Source organism: Anolis carolinensis, chromosome 3 (genome assembly GCF_035594765.1).
Source record: "Anolis carolinensis isolate JA03-04 chromosome 3, rAnoCar3.1.pri, whole genome shotgun sequence".
Taxonomy (NCBI): Eukaryota; Metazoa; Chordata; class Lepidosauria; order Squamata; family Dactyloidae; genus Anolis; species Anolis carolinensis.
The window spans coordinates 162,400,549-162,420,276 of NC_085843.1; the positions used below are offsets into that span (position 1 = coordinate 162,400,549).

The 19,728-nt window shown below is 43.8% G+C and overlaps 1 protein-coding gene across 11 annotated transcripts in view; it reads right to left on the bottom strand.

Moving 5' to 3' along the window:
* The window catches only part of tdrd1 (tudor domain containing 1), a 66,533-nt gene that overhangs the window by 3,407 nt on the left and 43,398 nt on the right, over nucleotides 1-19,728 (bottom strand). For 8 of the 11 annotated variants that reach the window (XM_016995067.2, XM_062975698.1, XM_062975696.1 and 5 more), the window contains 9 exons: nucleotides 19,203-19,373; nucleotides 18,857-19,108; nucleotides 8,382-8,504; nucleotides 7,571-7,681; nucleotides 6,840-7,001; nucleotides 4,781-5,032; nucleotides 3,164-3,283; nucleotides 1,232-1,345; nucleotides 130-297 (listed from right to left, as the gene is read on the bottom strand). In XM_016995067.2, the coding sequence (XP_016850556.2) occupies nucleotides 130-297; nucleotides 1,232-1,345; nucleotides 3,164-3,283; nucleotides 4,781-5,032; nucleotides 6,840-7,001; nucleotides 7,571-7,681; nucleotides 8,382-8,504; nucleotides 18,857-19,108; nucleotides 19,203-19,373 (1,473 nt within the window). The remainder of the gene's footprint in view (nucleotides 1-129; nucleotides 298-1,231; nucleotides 1,346-3,163; nucleotides 3,284-4,780; nucleotides 5,033-6,839; nucleotides 7,002-7,570; nucleotides 7,682-8,381; nucleotides 8,505-18,856; nucleotides 19,109-19,202; nucleotides 19,374-19,728) is intronic. The other 3 variants (XM_062975697.1, XM_062975699.1, XM_062975702.1) reach the window with 3 other exon arrangements.

The window sequence follows — 19,728 nt, forward strand, 5'->3', positions numbered from 1 at the left end:
ATGGGTCTGTTGTAGTTAGGATTAACAAATGAATATAGATCTGTAAATCTAAATATGATATATTAAACAAAGAAACACATTCAGATCATAAATGTAATACTCGACAGATATCACTGATTTGTTTTCTACCTGCTAAGGAACACTTCAGTATTTGAAAAGGTAATTCCAAAAAGGTTGAAGTTATTGGCAGTAGTCTAGAAAATGGCAACACTTCCACATTTCCATAGTCTGCATTTACTACTTTCACTTCTGAAACTAAAATTCTCAGAACAAGAGCACGGTACCATTTGTTATCACCTAGAAAATAGAGAAAATAAAATTAAAAGTTTATTTTTCTAAGTTCATTGTTTGAATACACAATACCACCCTCCCCTCCACCCACACACCCCAATTTTTCTTTAAAAGAGACATTACCAAAGAGCACTCATTTATATCTGCACCTAGTACAAACTGGAAAACCTGATTCACTGAATTTCTTTCGACCAATAGAGATGAACATATGAGTAACGTAGTTCTCTTAGTATTGGATTGCAAATCCACCATGTCATGGTGTCCAATATTTGGAGATCCTTCCATCTCCTACCCTAGTTTTAGGATCAGGAATGAGCAGTAGTGCTGAAATTTCTCCCCAATTTTTAATTAAAGAAAATCCTCTCCATAGTCTCTACAGTGCATTCAAGGAGGAATTGCCTCATCTACGGCTTCCAGTTACATCCTGTTTGGGAAAAGGCAGTCCAATTTCAAGCAGAACATTGTTAAATTGTTCCCTCTGTGCTCTAGAGACAATCTTAGAAAGGTTGAATAGAGTTTTTTTAATGTTTTAAGAAAAAAATGACAGACAGAGACCTCTCAGGTATAGCGGAGCACATATACATGTTCCCAAGAAAGCTATTTCCCATGTTTTAGATACATTGCCAGCAAGGCTTTCATCACTTGGCAACTGTACAGGCCAGATTGTTTGTGACTAACTTACATCAGAGGAGCACATGAACTAAAGAGAAACTAAGGCATTAGTACTGTGTTTCTCAATTTCTGGTCATTCCGATATTTTGTATATCAGCTCCCTGATCATTGTGGCTCTTTCATGCAATGCCATTTCAACCTTCTGACCTATGCTATAATAATTGAAAATTACATCTTCAATGTGTAGTTTCAAATAGCCTCTAAGACATCTCTCTCCAAGCAGTACAGAATATTTTGTATATTAAAAATAGATATAAAATTCCCTCACCTGAGAACCTGGCACAACACGGTTCACCAACTTTTGGTTTTAAGGGATGACCATTTTGAAAGCTGCAGAAATCAGCAAGTTCAGTCATTAACTTATGGAGCTCTTGTAGATCCACTAAAATGGAACCAAATACAATTTTCAAACAATTTAAAAGTTAAATATTGAATTCTGTAGTATTGCACCCCTCTAGAAGCAACCTCCTGACACTTAAAACATAGCCACTGTTGTGACTGCGCCTTCGGGGATTATGGTTGATGGTGATGGAATTCGAAGAGGAAAAAAAAACCCTCGTGATGAGGGTTCACTGGAGGAGTTGCGCAGGAAGCGACTTAGAGAGCTATATGGGGGATCTTCTGAGGAAGATTCAGATGGGGAGATGGATGCTGAGGAACAGGTGGTGGCTGGGGAAGCGGGCACTGAATGGGCACAGCCACCGGAGATGTCTGGGGATTTGAGGTCTATGGATACTTCTGAACCTGGGGTTTCTGCAGGAGCTGATCCCAATTGGGATGCTTGGAGAAGGGAGGATGGTTCTTTAAGTGTTCATGGGGCTAAGTGTGGGCAGGATGATTGGGACTCCGACGAATTGCTAGGTACTCCAGATCCACGAGCTCTAGCTGTGTGGAGTTCAGACTCTGAGTAGATTTGGGACACCTGGTGTTTGGGTGTGAGTGTTTGGTCACCCAGGAGGAGGGGGAATAAAATGGGAATGTTTGGCCACTGCACTTTGCGTGTGGCAAGGTGTTGCTGAGGCGCCATTGGGATCTCTGTGCTTTCGTGAAGACTGGACTTGGACTGTGATTCGGATCTGCTGATACCATCTTTGTGCCTTTTCGTGGACCTGGTTTGGATGACTGCACCCTCTTCGGACTCTGGATTTGTATTTGACCTGGCTTCTGTCTTCGCCCTCTGACTGACTACTTCTCCCGGCTTCTGACTACTGGTTTGTCTTTCGGAATTTCTGCTGCCTCCTGACCTGACCTTGGATTCTTCTGACGATGGCTATTCATCATCCCTTTGAGGCTCTCGGCTTAGCTGCACCGTGGAAGCAGTTTTACTGCTTTTCTAGTTTGTTTATTTTCCAGCAATTAACTCTATTTGTTTTCCAAAGCTGAATTGAAGCGTTATTTAGTTTTTTATTGAATGGCAGCATGGGAAATTAGCGTGGCTTGTTTTTGAGTTACTATTGTCCAATCTACTCTCGAAACACTGATAAGTGAAGTGTTTCAAGGATATTTCCTGTGTTTATGTTATTTTTTGGCTTATCTTCGGAATAAACTCTGTTTTGTAACTGGCGTCTGACTCTTGACAGCCACAAGTAACTACTGCATATTTTGAGCTGGTACTGAGGAGACGATCTATGGTATGAATTACTCTTCGAGAGCTGGAAGTCTAACCATACGTTTTTGCTTTCAATGGAAGGTGGGTTTTTTTGGGAGGGATTGTTTTTATCCGAAGAATGGTGTGAGCAAAATGCTTAGGTTTTCCTTTAATAAATTATTGGAAGTGGCTTTTATTGGCCCGTGGTGTGATCAGTTCATTTACTATACGTATGACCACAGGTGAATCAGATATAGCATTGCATGAAGTTGATATGCCAAATCTGATTCACCTCTGTTATAAGTATAGTGTAGGTGGAGGGAGATGGGATAAAATATAAAAGGCAAGATCGTAAATGTTGAGCAGTATACAGAATAGGAAGCTTTTTAGATTTGATAATAAATTACAAATAATTATAAGGGAAGGAAGGAAGCAGAAATATCAAGTCTCCTTCTAACAAGGCATCAGAAAAAAAAGAAGGGAAAAGAGAGAAGTGTAAAAACCAAGATTTGCCCTTCTTTGCTTACTCAGTGACAAAACCATGATTTCCTGTTACATCCAAACTGGTGGTAAAGAATACTTTTGTTGGTGAAGCAGACTATGAATCTTTACCTTTGGGCTTTGTTGGCATGACATAGAATAACTCAGGATTTATTACATCTAATACACGTACAGACACTGTTTCACCAACTGCAAATTTGACTGTTGTCCACTCTACATTTAGAGACATTTCTGTAATATTAGACAGAAATCAAATTAGATAGAAATCAACCTTTATGAATTGTTGTATGCTATAGGTTCAAAATGAAAATGATCTGCCATTGATTTCATCAATGAGTGTGAATATAAAATAGGATTTGGGATGCTTTCAAATTGCACAATTACTGCTTTGATTCCTTTCTAACTCCCTGTTTCATGCTATGGAACCTCCTAGTACCTCACAAAACGGCAGGATTCTATAAGATGCAGCCATAGTGCTAAATTTTAATACAGTAGAATCCCAGTTATCTGACTTCCAGTCATCTGACACTCTGGATTATCCGATGGGTCTTAGTGAGGAGGAGGAGGGAGAGGGAAAAAGAGGGCAGGTGAGTGAGTGATAGAGGGAGGGAGGCAGGCTGCAAAGGCGACAACGATGGTAGAAGCAGGAGCCTGGCCACGTCTTCCAGGCTCCTCTTTTTGCCACCGATGTCGCCTTTGCAGCCTGCCCTTTCTCCTTCTCTCATTCACCTGCTCTCTTTTTCCCTATCCCTCCTCCTTGCTAAGACCCAGCCGATGAGTGAGAGAGGGAGGGGGACAGGCAGCAAAGGTGACAGCTAGAAGCAGGAGCTTGCCACATTGTCACCTTTGCAGCCTGCCCTCCCTTTCTCACTCACTCACCTGCCTTCTTTTTCCCTTTCCCTCCTCCTCGCTAAGACCCAGCCAGTGAGTGAGAGAGGGAGGAGGGCAGGATGCAAAGGCAACAGTGGCATTAGAAGCAGGAGCCTGGCCTCCTCTTCCAGGCTCCTCTTTCTGCTGCTGCTGTCACTTTTACAGCCTGCCCTTCCTCCATCTCTCACTCACTCACCTGCCTTCTTTTTACCTTTCCCTCCTCCTCGCTAAGACCCGGCCAGTGAGTGAGAGAGGGAGGGTACGCTGCAAAGGCGACAGTGGCAGCAGAACTAGGATTCGGCCCGGTGAGTGAATGAGCAAGCGAGGGAAGGCAGGTGAGCGAGAGGAGGCCTATCCCTCCCTATTATCCAACAGTTTCGCTTATCCGACATTGTGCCCGCTTGTTTATATCAGATAACTGAGACTCTAGTGTGGAAAGGCCCCTGCTCCCAACATCCAATCACGGAGGATGTTATGTGCCTTCTAATCATTTCTGACTTAAGGTAACCCTAAGACGAGCCTATTGTGTGGTTTTCTTGGCAAGATTTGTTCAGAGGGGGATTGCTCTTGCCTTCCTCTGAGGCTGAGAGTGTGTGACATGCTGAATTAAAATGCATTCAAATTCTTAATTATGCACATTTAAGTTGATTTATATTTAATGTAGCATCAGGTCATGGTAATTAACAAGTTTCAACTTTCTAGTGAAACATGGCTGATGATTCAACACTTTCTTACATTTTCTAGCTAACGTTTTAAACAAGCCAGCAGTTGCAACCCAGCCTTTAAAAACAAACAAGCAAGCAAACAAACATATATTTTGATTCTAGTATCATTCAAAAGATTAGGAGCATTGATTACCTTGAAAATCGTGAGCTAATTCAACTGAAGGCATTTTTTTATTTAACATGAGTTCTTTTTTAAAAGCCAAATGCTCATTAACTAGAATGTCATTTATCAGTATTGGACTACCAGTAGTATTGTCAGTAAGTTCAATTTCAGCACTATTTTTTATTGAAGAAACCACTTTTGCCTGAAGTTTCTTTCCAACTATCCACTTCTGAAGTGCTGCTGTCGCTTCATTGCTCCATTCCTTATTTATTGGGCACACACCTAAGAAAGTGAAGCACCTTTTAATTTTCATATAATCCTCTTGAGGTCACCAAAGATGTATTTTAGAACACTTTCTAGAGGTAAGTACCATTGGACTACATCTACTATATATACTCATGTATAAATTTAGAAACTTTATAGTCAAAACATTGATTCAAGTTATCAATGTGTCAATGAAAGTATTTTACATTTACTGTTATAAAAAAAAGGTACCACAATCCCTTTCTTAAATAAAGTGGCAAAGGAGAAAGCTTAGTTTGTCCCAGGAGAACATAAAAGAAGTACACCCCTCCCCCTCTCCACTGTGGCTCCACTTCTGGGCTTTTTGAAGACCAGGGTGAAAAAATTGTGCTTCCCTTCAAAGGAGTACAAATAGAGGGAGTCAGTACTGCTTTTAGGTCTCTTAGGATAGACTCTCCTTTAAAAAATAAGGGTTAATATTGTATCCTGTTATCAAAATTGTTCTCTGAGAAGAGTGGCAAAAGCCCTTTTGCTGAATTGGAAGAAGTTAGAGGCAATGGCCAGGAGTGGCTGGCTCCCTGAGATTATGCAAACACTTTTCTCCTATCTGTAGAATGACAGAGGAAGGTGGAGTTAAAGGAAGGGGAAGAGCAAGAGATGGAACTGGGTGGAGGGGAGGTGGAGGTCTGGGAGAAGCATGGAAGGAAGTGAGCAAATGTACTGTAGAATTTGTTTTATTCCTAGTAAAAAGATTTTAATGCTTACGCATGCCAGAAAATAGCCACTTCTTCCTCGGTTCACAAGATACAGAAATATATCATGTGCAACAATATTTATTTTACTCGTGCACACAGAAAATATCTCTGGAGAATGCCAGCATTTCTGATAATCTCAAAGGTCGCAGATGAAGAGTGCAATGCACACCTCCACCCCCTCTCCAACACTGTTGAAATGCATATCTTTTGGCACACTCATCCATATTCAATGAGCAAATGTTAGTGTAGAAGTTGTTCTCAACCGGTGAGTCCTCAGGTGTTTTGGCCTACAACTCCCAGAAATCCCAGCCGGTTTACCAGCTGTTACGATTTCTGGGAGTTGAAGGCCAAAACATCTGAGGACCCATAGGTTGAGAACCACTGGTGTAGAATGTGTGACCAAGAGAAACTTTATAAAAGAGACTCCATTTTGAAAGAGGGTGTGGTGTTATTCTGGCCTTACAGGGCTTTTGCTCCTGGTCTCAATTGGGAAACAAGGCCAGGAAGGTATTTAAAGGAAGGCCAGTCTTTTCAATAATCATAATAGAAAGGTTAAACTATGTTGCTCTGGTATTGAAAGCCTAAAACACCTCCCACAGGAAAGCTACTACTGATTACCAAGACTGATTCAAACCTTATGCATCCTCAGACTCTCTGATGAAGAGCAAAGTAAGGGAAGCTGCCTTTCTTCAAAATCCCCTTTTTAATTTGTGCCAGAGTGAGGGCCACTGTGTTCCAGCGGAGCTATGAGGGGGATGGGTTAGGCATGGGCATGCTTTTGTAAAAGTTTTCACCCGCAGCCCTGGCCCCTCTGGAAAAGGCGAAAAACCAGCACCACCACCTTCCCTCCTGTTCTCCTGGGGCTTATTTCATGTGCTAAAGGATGTATCTCCTGTCATAGGACTAGATTCCTGCATCGACACAGGGAATCACCCGAAACTATGTGGACTGCTTCTCCATGCTGAATTTGTCTCTGGTTACAAATCTTTCAATTATACCATATTCATAGTTTCAAGCTCAGTGAACTATTAGTGACATTTTAGTTATTTGCTGTTTGACGGACTGTTTACTACTAAAGTTGAGAACTTTACCTGATAGGCAACATCTGATTGCCTGAAATGGGAGTTTCATAAATGTTGCTGAAATTGGTCTCATTTTATCCAGGGTAACTTTTTCACAATTGCCATAATCCACAAATTGAACTTCAATAGAAGCATCATCTTTCACTAAGGCTCGGTACCACCTACCATCAGCTGAATTGCATGAAAACCACAAAAACGTTGTATTATTACAACAGGCAGATTCTTAGGCATGCCCTAATCCCCATCCCATTCTACCATACTTCCCCCCTCCATTATTGTTAGTAACGCAGTGAAGAATAAAGTGTATCTGGTTTGCTGAGAATAAAGATGGAGAGAAGGAAAAAAAAGAGCACATACATGCTTCCTACATCCTTAGCCACCATAACACCTAGTTTATGGGTCCAAAATTGTGCGCTCCCACACTTAGCAGACTAATTTACTTGAACTTAGATCTATCTTCAACCAAGACAAGATAATCCTGTTGAACTGTTTTACTGGTTTTAATTTAACTTATCTGAATCAGGTAAATTCAACTGTACAATGGAATTTAAAATTTGCCATTAGAAGTCCTAAAACAGATCTATTACTTTTTCAACTTAATATTTAAAACCTTACGTACGCACATTCCTGAACTTCCCCTCAATAATTTAATAGAACAAATTCAATTCCTTTTAGAAATACAAATTACTAGAAAAATCAATATAATATAGAGCAAAATGAGAAACAGAAATAAAACTTACCAGAGTAATAAGCACAGCACAGCTCGCCCTTTGTGATTTTGGAAACACATGGAGCTGCTTTCTCACAGTATTCCATTAAAGATAAATTAAGTTCTTCTAGTGCAACCAAGTCTGCAAAAGTAAGACTAAAATACTTTACCCTTACTCACCCCTTCAGATAATAAAATGGTTGTCAAAATATAATCAGAATATTAATAATCTATTCACTGATTCAAATAACTAAAGTTTCATAAATATGCGGTTGCAACGTGTTCATATGGCATAAAGTGAAGTGTTAAGAGAAAAAGTACTGAACTTGAATGTAGTTTAAATACACAGCTTTAAAAACTATCAGTAAATAGCTTAAATTATTATGCATTCCAGGCATACTTCCATACTTTAAGAATGGGAATATGTGTTGTCTCCTTCATGTTTTTGGACTGCATATTTTTCTTCTCCTCCTCCAGTACTGTCAATGGTGACAAATGCTGGGAATTGCAATCTAGAATTTGAAGGGACACATATGCTCTACTCTGTATTTCTAGTGTATTCACATTTTAAATGAAAAATCAGCAAGACATGAATAAGAATATCAGTAGAAAAAACCTCCATCTTTTCTACCTTTAAAAAAGCTAGGGGTAATTGTTTGTATACTCTGCTATATGAGTGAAAGAATAGCAAGGGAATACCTGTCAGGCTATTGTTTGGCTACGTGAACAAGAAAGGCGTGAACATGAAAAGGTACAAAGAGCACAGCTGCAATTAAGCCACAAATCTCTAAAATGTAAGATCTATGCTCAGGGCAGAATATGCAGAACATACTAATATGTACCTTTATGGCAGTACACCTGGCAGTAGAATTCACTGGGATTGAACAGCACACACACAATCACATCTGCCACCTGTTTAGCTGTCAATGTGACCCAGGATGCATCAAGTTGGTCCAGCTTTTGACCTAAAGAGAAAATACAAATAATAGAGTCATTTTTATTATATACCCATGCTGGTCTGATTATCTCAGCAAGCACGCCAGTATCCTACCTTTGATATAATGGAAGACTGGCAACGTGCAAACTTTGTTTTTAAAGCACCACTCACAACTTGTGTCCCCCCCCCCCCCCCAAAAAAAAGGAACATAGATCTTAACTGTGAGACATTTCTTTTCAGCAATGGAGGCAGAAACATTCTGTCATGGATTGATCCCCCTCATCATTCTGGTAGGCAAGAAATAAGACTTTGAGGAAGGCACCACTAATGGGACCAATCCTCCCATCAAACCCTCAGTCCACATTATAGTCAAGAAGATAATTCACATAGAAATCAAGAAAGAAATACAACATACAGAAAAAAAAACTATACAAAGAAGCCTCTTATAATCTTCCCACAGAACCAAAGGAAACAGTACCTTCAGTTATGGTGAAAGTGTTTCCACCTCCATGGCTGAAAATAAACATTGTACAGGTAAGATCAAGGTTCCTTTTTCCAGTAATCGAGGGGGAAACATCAGCTCATGTAACATATAGAAGTTGCCCAACCCATGGGTGGGTGAACTGAAATTTATCATTATGTAAACACTACTAATTGTTATACACACTTCCCAAAGGAAGCTTCTGCTGATTTGAAGGTACTCAGATGTAGAAAGAGACCATGTTATTGTCCTACATATATCCAAAATAAATGCATTGTTGCTAATGCTGAAGAAATAGCTGCATTGTAAGTGTAGTAATTTCTCAGTTTTGCTATAGTATGTTGATAGGGTCGACTCTACTCTGACAAGGTTGATGATGACACTTTCTCATTCATTTATCTTGGCTGGAATGACTCAAAGAAATGTTCGGAAACACAAAAGTGCTGGATACTCTTAATATAATTTATAAGGCCTTTTGTGCATCTAAAGTATGCCACAATTTTTGGATTAGGACAAAAAAGATGGTGAAATTATTCTTGAATGCTATGAAAAGATGTATTAACTTTAGGGATAAATGTTCTATGTTATATGGCATTGAATGTTTGCCTTATATGTGTACAATGTGATCCACCCTGAGTCCCCTTCGGGGTGAGAAGGGCGGAATATAAATACTGTAAATAAATAAATAAATAAATAAATAAATAGATAGATAGAGAACCACCACTCCTCTTGATGTTCCCCCAGCAACAGCAAGGGTGTCCCTCTGGGCAGCTAAACTAGGCATCCCAACTGGATGGCCCCCCATGAGGGTCTGCCTCCAGAGGCAAACCAAGAATGGGCAACTTAGAAGTGCCTAAAGAGACTGAGAAGTAGAGTGGGCAGATCAAAAGACAACCTGGCAAGACGGCACTACCTGGAGGAATCCTCCACCTTATGTGACTGTGGAGCAGAACAATCAACTCCTCATATGTATGCTTGCCCACAAAGCCCTGCCTCTTGCACAGAGGAGGAGTTGTTTAAAGCTATTGACAATGCGATTGTTGTTGCCCACTTTTGGTTTAAAACCATTTAGCTGTTTGTGATTCCTTTATTTTATTGCTTTTAAACGTATTTATTATGCAATGCTTTTGACAGGAAATAAGTAAATAATGTGGAATGAAATATCTAACTCCCATCATACCCTGGGAGGGAACATAGAGGCTCCTTCAATGCATATGCCGCACAACATGCTGCTGAGAAAGCGAGTTCTCATTTGCCTCAAGCGGGTTCTGGGGGGGGGGGGTCCAGAAGGGACGGAGGAGGCTGCAGGGGAAGAAAGAAGTGGAGCCTGATTTGAATGGCTGCCTACACGTTGCCTCTGCCTCGGGTAGAGTGCCATTAAGTCCCATTAGCCGAAAAGATCCAGCTGCTATGATCCACATCAGCTAAGGCTTCAGTTGCCCTGATTCGGCAGCCGAAACGCCCAAATCCCCAGAATATGGTACATCAAAACAATATTATGCACACCCCTATTAGCTAGTCAATAAGTGAACCAAACTGTTTCAACAATCCATTTCCAAAATCTTTGTCAAGAGATTTGGGTGACTGTACAGCAAATTAATGCAGAGATTGGTTCAACCAAGAATGCAGATAAGGATAGAATGTTGACAGTATGATTTCCTGATTCAGATGGAACTGGGATACAGTTTTCTGTAGAGAGGGCACATCTGATCAAAGGACCAGTTGGTCCTTTTGGAAAACCAAAAATGGTACATCAGAACACAAACTTGGAAGTTCACTTATCACAAGGACAAATGATTCTAAGGTGACTAGTCTATCATCAGTGAATGCCAGTGTCTCAAATGGTTACCCCATCAACTTGGAGAGTAGCAATGAGAGGGACCATGGAGTTGTAGGTGGAAGCACAAGTGGATACATGTGGTGTACTCCTTTCAGGATCCTCTTAACTATAGGATGTATAAAGAGAGAAGTATAGGTTGCTTACCTGTAACCGTATTTCTTCGAGTGTTGATCTGTGAAATGCACACATATGGGTTTCCCCAGTGCGCCTGCGCAGAGTTCGGAACCTTCTGGAAGTTTGAAAGTGAAACAAATTGGCGGGAGCCCCGCCCACTCTCCCCATGTAGTATATGTAGCCGTGGGCGGGGCTACGCCTCAGTTCTCCGCCGCAGACAGCAGCTGAGAGACCGAGGCATGACCTCAGCGGGGAGGATGGGCGGGCTGTGTGAATTTCACAGATCAACACTCGAAGAAATACAGTTACAGGTAAGCAACCTATACTTCTTCTACGTGTTGTCTGTGAAATGCACACATATGGGTGAATAGCAAGCTACTAACCTTGGAGGTGGGTCATGCCACACAAGAGAATAACACTGCCCTGCCGAACGCGACATCCTTCTTCGCCTGGATGTCCAGCTTGTAGTGTGACACAAACGTTGATGGAGATGACCAGGTAGCTGCCTTGCAGATATCTTGCAGGGATACACCCTACACCCCAGAGGAAGGCTTGGGAGGCTGACAGTGACCTGGTGGAGTGTGCAGCTACATGAGATGGTGGTTCTTTGCCCGCTAGTTGGTAAGCCAGGCGGATCGCCGAGGTGATCCAGGAGGCCAGACGTTGAGAAGTGACTGGAAGGCCCAAGGCATCTTTCCTATATTTGAGGAAGAGTCTTGGAGATTTTCTGTGGGGGGCAGTTCTATGAATGTAGAACAGTAGTGCTCTTTTGACGTCAAGAGAGTGAAGAGTCGTCTCCAGGGGAGATGATGGGTTAGGGAAGAAGGTGGGTAGAACAATGTCCTGGCACATATGAAAGTGTGAAACTATCTTCGTTAGGAATGCTATGTCCGTCTGAAGGGTCACATTGTCGTCAGAAAAACGGATGTACGGAGCGTCAGCCCATAGGGCTGCAATTTCACTTGCTCGTCTAGCGGATGTGATCGCGACGAGGAATGCCGTTTTCCAAGACAGGTGGGAGAGATCGCTAGAAGCCATTGGTTCAAATGGGGGCTTTGACATCTGAGAAAGGACCAGTTCCAGGCTCCATGATGGAGGAGGTAAGGAGCTAGGTGGGTAAGTATTTTTGTAGCCTTTAAGGAATAGGCGTAGGAGTGGATCGTGAAACAGGGAGGGCTGTCCTGCTTTCCTTCTGAACCAAGACAGAGCGGCTGTATAGCACTTGACTGATGATAGAGACATATGTTTAGAGGATAGGTGGACTAGAAAGTCGAGTACTACTGAAGTAGGGGCTGTAAAGGGGTCTACTTCACAGGTGGAGGCAAATTCATTAAATCGAGACCACTTATATGTATAAGATCGCTTTGTTGATGTCTTTTGGGCTGCAAAGATTATTCTACAGACGGCGTCGGAGAGGTGGGCCGTGGTCTGATCCTCCACGCTGTCAACTGTAGAGATGTTACGTCTGGGTGTCTCACAAGACCATCCTGGACTGTGAGAAGATCAGGGCTGTTCCTCAGGCGGACATAGTCGCCTTTCGATGCCTTCAGGAGGGGTGTGAACCAGGCCTGTCGGGGCTACCAAGGGGCTATGAGAATACAATTTGCATTGTCTGATACGATTTTGGCCACCACTTTGGTCAGGAGTGGGAGTGGTGGAAATGCGTATAGCAGTTCTGGTACCCACGTGAAGAGGAAGGCGTCTCCTAAGCAGCCTGGGGATGTGTGAGGACGTATCCGAGCACAAAACTGAGGACACTGTTTGTTCGCCGGGGAGGCGAAGAGATCCACCTGAGGAACTCCCCAACGTCTGGTGATGAAGCGAAACTCCCTGCAGTGGAGTTTCCATTCGTGGTTGCTGAGGGGAGTTCTGCTCAGGGAGTCCGCTAGGACGTTGTCCTCTCCCGGCAGGTGAATCGCTATGAGAAAAATATTCCTGCGAATGCATCATTCCCAGATTTGTGATGCGATGGAGAGGAGAGTGAGTGAGCGGGTCCCTCCCTGTTTGTTTATGTAGGCTTTCACTGTTGTGTTGTCCATGACAAGTTGGATGACCTGGTTTTTGGTAAGGTGGGCAAAGGATTTCAGGGCCTTTTCCACGGCTAGGAGCTCCAAGGCGTTGATGTGGAGCTTTTGTTCTTGTGTTGACCAACGGCCGTGGGCTGTTAGGTTCTGTAAGCGTGCGCCCCAACCTAGTGTTGATGCATCTGTTGTCAGTGAGACTGAGGGGCGAGGAGAAACAAATGGAAGTCCCGAGCACACATTGGACCTCTTTGTCCACCATGAGAGGGAGTTGTGATGAGTCATGGGCCATGTAATCCCATTCATGGCACTGTAGTCCCAGATGAAGAGGAGAACTTGGGTTTTTCACCGTCTCAGTCAGAATTGGAACCTTCCCAGCCAGATCTGGGAACCTTGCACCTGCAAGAGATTTGTCTTCCAGAAGTCTGTCAAACAAGCCCTGAGCCTAAATCTCCTGTGTTTTCTCGCCACGAGTTTTGTAAACAACAGAGAGGAGTTCAAGCGGCCTCTCGCAGGAGTGCTAGGATAGCTGCTAAGAATTTAGCTGATTAAGCCTGTTTTCCATGAGAAACTTTAAGGAGTCATGCATCTGGACTCAGAGATTAGCTTTCGTTTCTGGTTCCCCAGTGAACTGTTCTTTGGTGGGAAAACTAGACCCTATTTAGGTGTTTTACCCACAAAGGGATCTTGCGGAGTCAATTCGTCAGCTACTGGAGTAAGTTGTGTGTGGACAGCGCGCTCCGTTTCCAAGCCTCGTTCCTGTTTCAAGCCTTGTTCCTGATTCCAAGCCTTCGCTCCCGTTTCCAGCCTTGTTTACCTCCACGGACCTTGCCTTGTTTTCCAGGACTCAGCCTTGCCTTGTTTCCCGGGTTTTGCCAAGTAATTCCACGGACCTTGTTCTCGCTCCTCGTTCCTTGTTGCCTTGTATCAAGCCTTGTTTCAAGTTATTTCCTAGCCTTGCTCAAGTTCATGGACTAAAGGACCTTGTCATCTCCCCTCACTTTGCCTGGCAAAGTGAGTGTTTCGGTTATTGGATTACAACTTTGGACCTTAATATTTCATATTGGACATTGTTTTCTTGGACTAATTTTGACCTTCCCTGAAAGGTCTACTTCTGGACTATTTCATACACTTGCTTTTATTAACTTTATATATTTCCTTAATAAAGATATTAGATAGAATCTGGCCTCTGTGTATGGTTATTGGTGCTCTGCAGCCTGGGTCGTGACAGGAGTTGAGGACGTCCTGAGGAAGTGATAGGACAATGTTTTGGTGATCTTGGATTGGGTCGAATTTCCGGACGAACCAGTTTTGTAAGGTTCGGAAGCGGAGGCGAGCGTATGGTGTAACCACTGTAGTTGAGGCCATGTGGCCTAAGGTGGATTGGATTGTCCAGGCGGACGCTCGTCCATAGTGGCGCAATTCGGAGACCATAGTTCTTAAGTTTCTGAATCTTTCCTCTGGTAGGGCGGGGTAGAAATATTGGAAATAGGAAGGCCTTTTGGGACTGCGTGTCTATAAGGGCGCCAATGAAGGTGATACGCTGGGTAGGGGAGAGGTGGGATTTTTCTCTGTTGACAACGAGACCTAAGGTCTGCAAAAAAGATAAAGTGAAATGAATATCAGATTGCAATTGATCGCGGGATTCCGCTGATAAAAGCCAATCATCCAGATACGGAAAAATCGTTATGTGGTGTCGGCGTAAATGGGCTGCCACTACTGACATGCATTTGGTAAAGACCCTTGGGGCTGTGGAAAGGCCAAAGGGTAGGACGTTGAATGAGTAACAGGAGTCTCCTATTGCAAAGCTGAGAAATCTACGGTGATCTTCCATAATGGAAATATGGAAATAAGCATCCCTCAAATCAATAGACGCAAGCCAGGATCCCTTCCCAATAAGGGGAAGGATGGTGGGGAGTGTCACCATGCGGAATTTACGTGGTTTGATGTACAGATTAATACCACGTAAATCTAGGATGGGGCGAAGACTGCCACCGCGTTTGGTTACTAAGAAGTAACGGGAAAAATAACAGGAAGAAACGTGGTGAGGAGGGACGGGGGAAATTGCCCCTTTGTCAAGTAAGGAACTTATTTCTTCAAGGAGGGGGTTTGAGGGGGAAGTGGCACAGATGTGTCCCACGGGTGGCAGGGAAAGGAATTCTATAGCATAGCCACTCTCTATAATGTTTAGCACCCAGGCATCTGATGTGATCTGTTGCCACCGTTCAAGGTATGGAGAGAGTCTATCAAGGTAAGTGTGGGTGGTAAGGGGGGGGGAAACATAGTTTGAACTGGGGAGGAGTGAGTGGTAGTAGGGGGAGAGGGGCTAAAAGCGCCGTCTCCTATTGTCTGCCAGTTTTGTTCCGTGGTACTGGCCCTTCATGTGGAGGGGTGGTCTGCGGTTGCCTGTTGAGGCAGGCTGCTGCCGTTGTCTTCCTCGAAAGGGCAGGGGACTGTAGCGGCCCCGGTAGTATTGTGGTTGATAAGGCCATCGCCGATGCAGGGAGGGGTAGGGTTGGTATTGATGTTGTCCATACTTGGTGATCGTTTGTTTCATTTTATGAGAATGTTCGAGTTGGGAGTCTGTTTCCGGGTTGAAAAGTCCCGCTTCATCCATTGGTAAGTCTTCAATAAGGGAGCGAGCGGAGGGAGACAAGATGGCGGCTCGGAGCCATGCATGTCTTCGTAGGGCCACTGCACTTGCAAGGAGTTTTCCCGATGCGTCGGCAGTATTCTTTGCTAGGTCCTTTTGAAAGGCCGTGAGAGATAATGCTTCTTGTTGAAAAGCTTTGGCAAGGGTTTGTTGATGAGGGGAAAGAGAATCGAGGAAGGATTCCATTTTATTCCAGAGAAATTTTTGGTATACACTCATGAATACTCCATAGTGAGCCATACGGGCGAAGAGGCAGGCTGAAGTATAGAATTTTTTGGCCATTACATCAAGTTTCTTACCCTCTCTGTCTGAGGGTGTAAGCTGTGCCCTTTGAGTTGGTTTAGGTTGGGCGTCTGTAACAACTGAATTGGCCTTAGGCATTTTTGCAAGCCAAGAGGCTGTAGAGAGATCAACCCTATAAAGGTTTTCGGCTCGTTTTGGAGTAGCTGGTACTAATGATGGGGCTATCCCCACATTTTTGATAACTTGTAGTAAGTATGGAAGGTTTGGGAGGGCTGTGGATATTGGGGTTTGTTGTTCTGAGGAGGAAAAACAGGGATCTTCCACAACATTAGCTGGTTTGGGGGTGGGTAGGTTAAGGGCTTTTGAGAGTCTAATGAGGAGAGCTGAAAAATTTCTAAAATCCTCTGCCTGTTGAGGGTCTTGATCTATTTCAGTTTGAGGGGATGCCAATGAAGGGGTGTCTCCTTCAGATGCATTTAGATCCCTGTCTTGCAGTGTGTCAGGAACGGGAGTTGATTGGATGTGAGCTAGCTCCCTTCCTTGCTCAGGCAGATTTGGTTCAGTTGCCTGGGAGGAGCTGGAAGGTCCTTGAGTGTGAGGCAGTGCCTGTATTGTGGCCTCTGGTCGGGAGGCTGAAGCAGAAGGAGGCTGCCTGGGCACTGGAGGAGGAAGTTGGCCTCGGTTTGGGTAAAAATCATAGTAACCAGGAGCCCCATAGGGGAAGGGGGGTGGAGGGGGATAGGGATAAAAGAAATCAGCATAATAAGGGCGGTTGCGGCCAGGGGAAAAAGACCGGGAGTAGGAGGATGCTCTGGATGGGCTCCTAGAGCCTGAGGCCCTGGATTCGAGGGAGGGGGAGCGCCCACGGTACCGAGCAGCCCTCATGGTGCAGCCTCGCCCCTCCTCCTGGAGGCTTTGCCTATCTGGGGTTGAGCGGGGAGGAGGTTAAGGCCGTCCCTGCGTGGGGAAGGGCTCTGCAATTTGGCCATCAGGGGCAGCTTCACTGCTTGCTTCAGTGAGAGGCTGCAAAGAGTTAACTGGAGACAAGTGGGGAGGAGTCTCCTGCGGAGAGGGCGGGTTTGGAGAGTCTCGGTCCCGAGGTATGTTTTCTCCAGCCCGGTTTTGCAGCGGGGGACTCAAGGGCTTTTCGCCAGTGAGTTGCCTCCCTTTTTTTTGGCTTTTTTGGGCCCTCTGTTTGGCCTCCCTGGCCCTGGAGGATTTGGCTTTTTTGCGTGGCGCTTCAGGCACCAGGTAATCCTCGGCAGCACTCTCTTCTCTGGCTGGGAGGGAGTTTAAGGCCTCAGTTAGGAGAGGAGGAGGGGAGGCCTCTGGGCAGGGCCGTTTTTGGACGCGTGTTTCTTCTGGCGCCAGGGCTTGCTCATAGAAGATGGCCTTAAGGCGGGCCTCGCTGTTTCTGCATGCTTGGGGGGTGAAAGATTGGCAAATTGGGCAGGTTTGGGGGAACGTGCCCTTCCCCCAAGCACAAAAGGCACATGTTGTGCCTGTCTGAGTCAGGCAGCTTAGCTCTGCATGAGCTGCATTTTTTAAAGAATAAAGTAGACATTGCCTGATTCGTGGTCAAAGTCCAGTCCAGAAAGTGGGGCAGGAGAGGGCAGCAAGTCAAGGCCAGTCCAGAGTCAAAAACCATTGCAAATCCAAGAGAGAGGAGTACAAAAGGTTCCTACTGTCTGCTGTCGCGCGGAAAGAAGAACTGAGGCGTAGCCCCGCCCACGGCTACATATACTACATGGGGAGAGTGGGCGGGGCTCCCGCCAATTTGTTTCACTTTTAAACTTCCAGAACATTCCGAACTCTGCGCAGGCGCACTGGGGAAACCCATATGTGTGCATTTCACAGACAACACGTAGAAGAAATAAGAGTTTGATTTGGCCACAATTGCTGCTTGTTCCTTTAGGCGCAAGAGGAAACATAAAACAATTGACACCAAAGACAGGATGTTCCGATTGTGATTCTGTGAAGGAACAGAATTCTGCTACTTACAAACATGGGTTTCTGGTGGAGTCTTTGCATGAGGCTAGGAGTATCTTTCAAATTTGTAGGGAAGTTATGTTATCCCCATGCTGTGAGATGGAGCATGTGCAGGTCCAGGTGAAAAGCTTGGCCACAGGTCTGAGTGAAGATTAGACATGGGGAAGTGCCACGTACCTGCCCTTTGAGAGGTGGAGGAAGGCAAACTATGGCTGTGTTGGTCAGAAGGATGCCATAAATAAGGCACCGGACTTATCCCTGCAGGCACCATTATCACTCTGAACAGCAGCGGAAAGGGTGGAAAAAGATAATTTAGTAGGCTGGACCACTGCCTGAGGAAGAGGTCTCCCCATGATCTCCAGCCCCTTTCTGCACTCACGCAGAACAGATAATTTATTATTGTCCCTTTTGATCTAACTCTGTCTGTTGCTTGAACTTTAATGTCCCTAAACCAATTTGACTTGGTGGTAGATTAGATTCTACAGTGATACCAATGTTGTCTTCATTGACAATATTTCTCTCACAGCAGCCTAAATACTCATTACTCTCTGCCTAGTCTCATCTCAGACCAGAGAGAATAGATGAAAAGATAGAAACAAGATTTTTTAAAGGCAGCAGCCAAAAGAAGAAACTTAGGCAACAAGGTGGAAGAAAATGGTAAATAACAAGGAAGATAAAAGCTATAAAGACAAAGCCAAGGAATAAGTTAGTTCAACAGCATATGAGGACCCAAGGTAGGAACTAGACTAAGGAATGTAGAAGGGTTAGTCCTCTTAGACCAGTGGTTCTCAACCTGTGGGTCCCAAGAAATCCCATCTGTAAGGATGTCTGGGAGTTGAAGGTCAAAACATCTGGGGACTCACTAGTTGAGTACTACTGTCTTAGACTCTATTCCTTGCCTACTGTAGTGATGAAGGGGATCAATCCATGACACTGCTGTAAAACATCATGATCACATGCTTTTTCTAAACCTGAATCTTTGTACAGTTAATGTAGCTGTCATTATGAAGGCAGATACTTATTACAGTAAAATACTTGCCACTCATTTCTTCCGAGGTAGTAGTTCTTGATTCAGTTACTACTGCTGCAGGTGACTCTTCTACTGCATATCCTGATTTTAAGAGGTAACTTGAGACATTTATTATTGGAGTCATGGAGTCATCTGTAATTTCTACTACAAAATTATTTTCCTTCATAGTCAATACTTTTATGATGACCACTTTATTATGAAATAGCTTCTTCATGACTGAAGTTGCTTCTGTGGACCAGGTTTCAGATACTGGCTTCACACCTTAAAAAAAGGAAAAAAAATACCCCTCTTATTTCACCTTTTTAAAGAGAAAGACTTGCTTGTTGCCATAGTTGGCTATCACTTTCTTTCATACCTGATAGAGTACACCTAATAGCTTGGGCTGGTAGTTCCATTAATTCTGGAACGATTGGTCGAAGTTTACATAAGTCGAGAACTTCAACATTTCCATAGTCTACATAATCCACTAGAACTGTGTTTTCAGAAACAAAGGACAAAACCAATGCACGATACCATTGTTGGTCTTCTGGAAAATAATATATTTATATATATTAAATATCTATTTTGCTCAATATGTAATTGTTGAAACAGTGATTCTATGCCTAGCTATGTATGTGAACTTCTTCACTCCCAGCCTCCTTCACAAATTGATCTTTAACCTTTTCTCCTGGAAAAGTTGTATATTTGTAGTTTCAGCTCCAAAAAACACATGTTGGAAGAAAGACTTCATATCTCCACCCATTCTTTTTCCAGCCCCCATGCTCCTGCCCATTAGTATTCTTACTCTCTCTTGCACATCTGCTCTCCTCACATGCTTAATCAACGTTCCTGAATTTGCTTTCTCCATCACACACCTCCCACCCCAGACACATAGGAGAGGA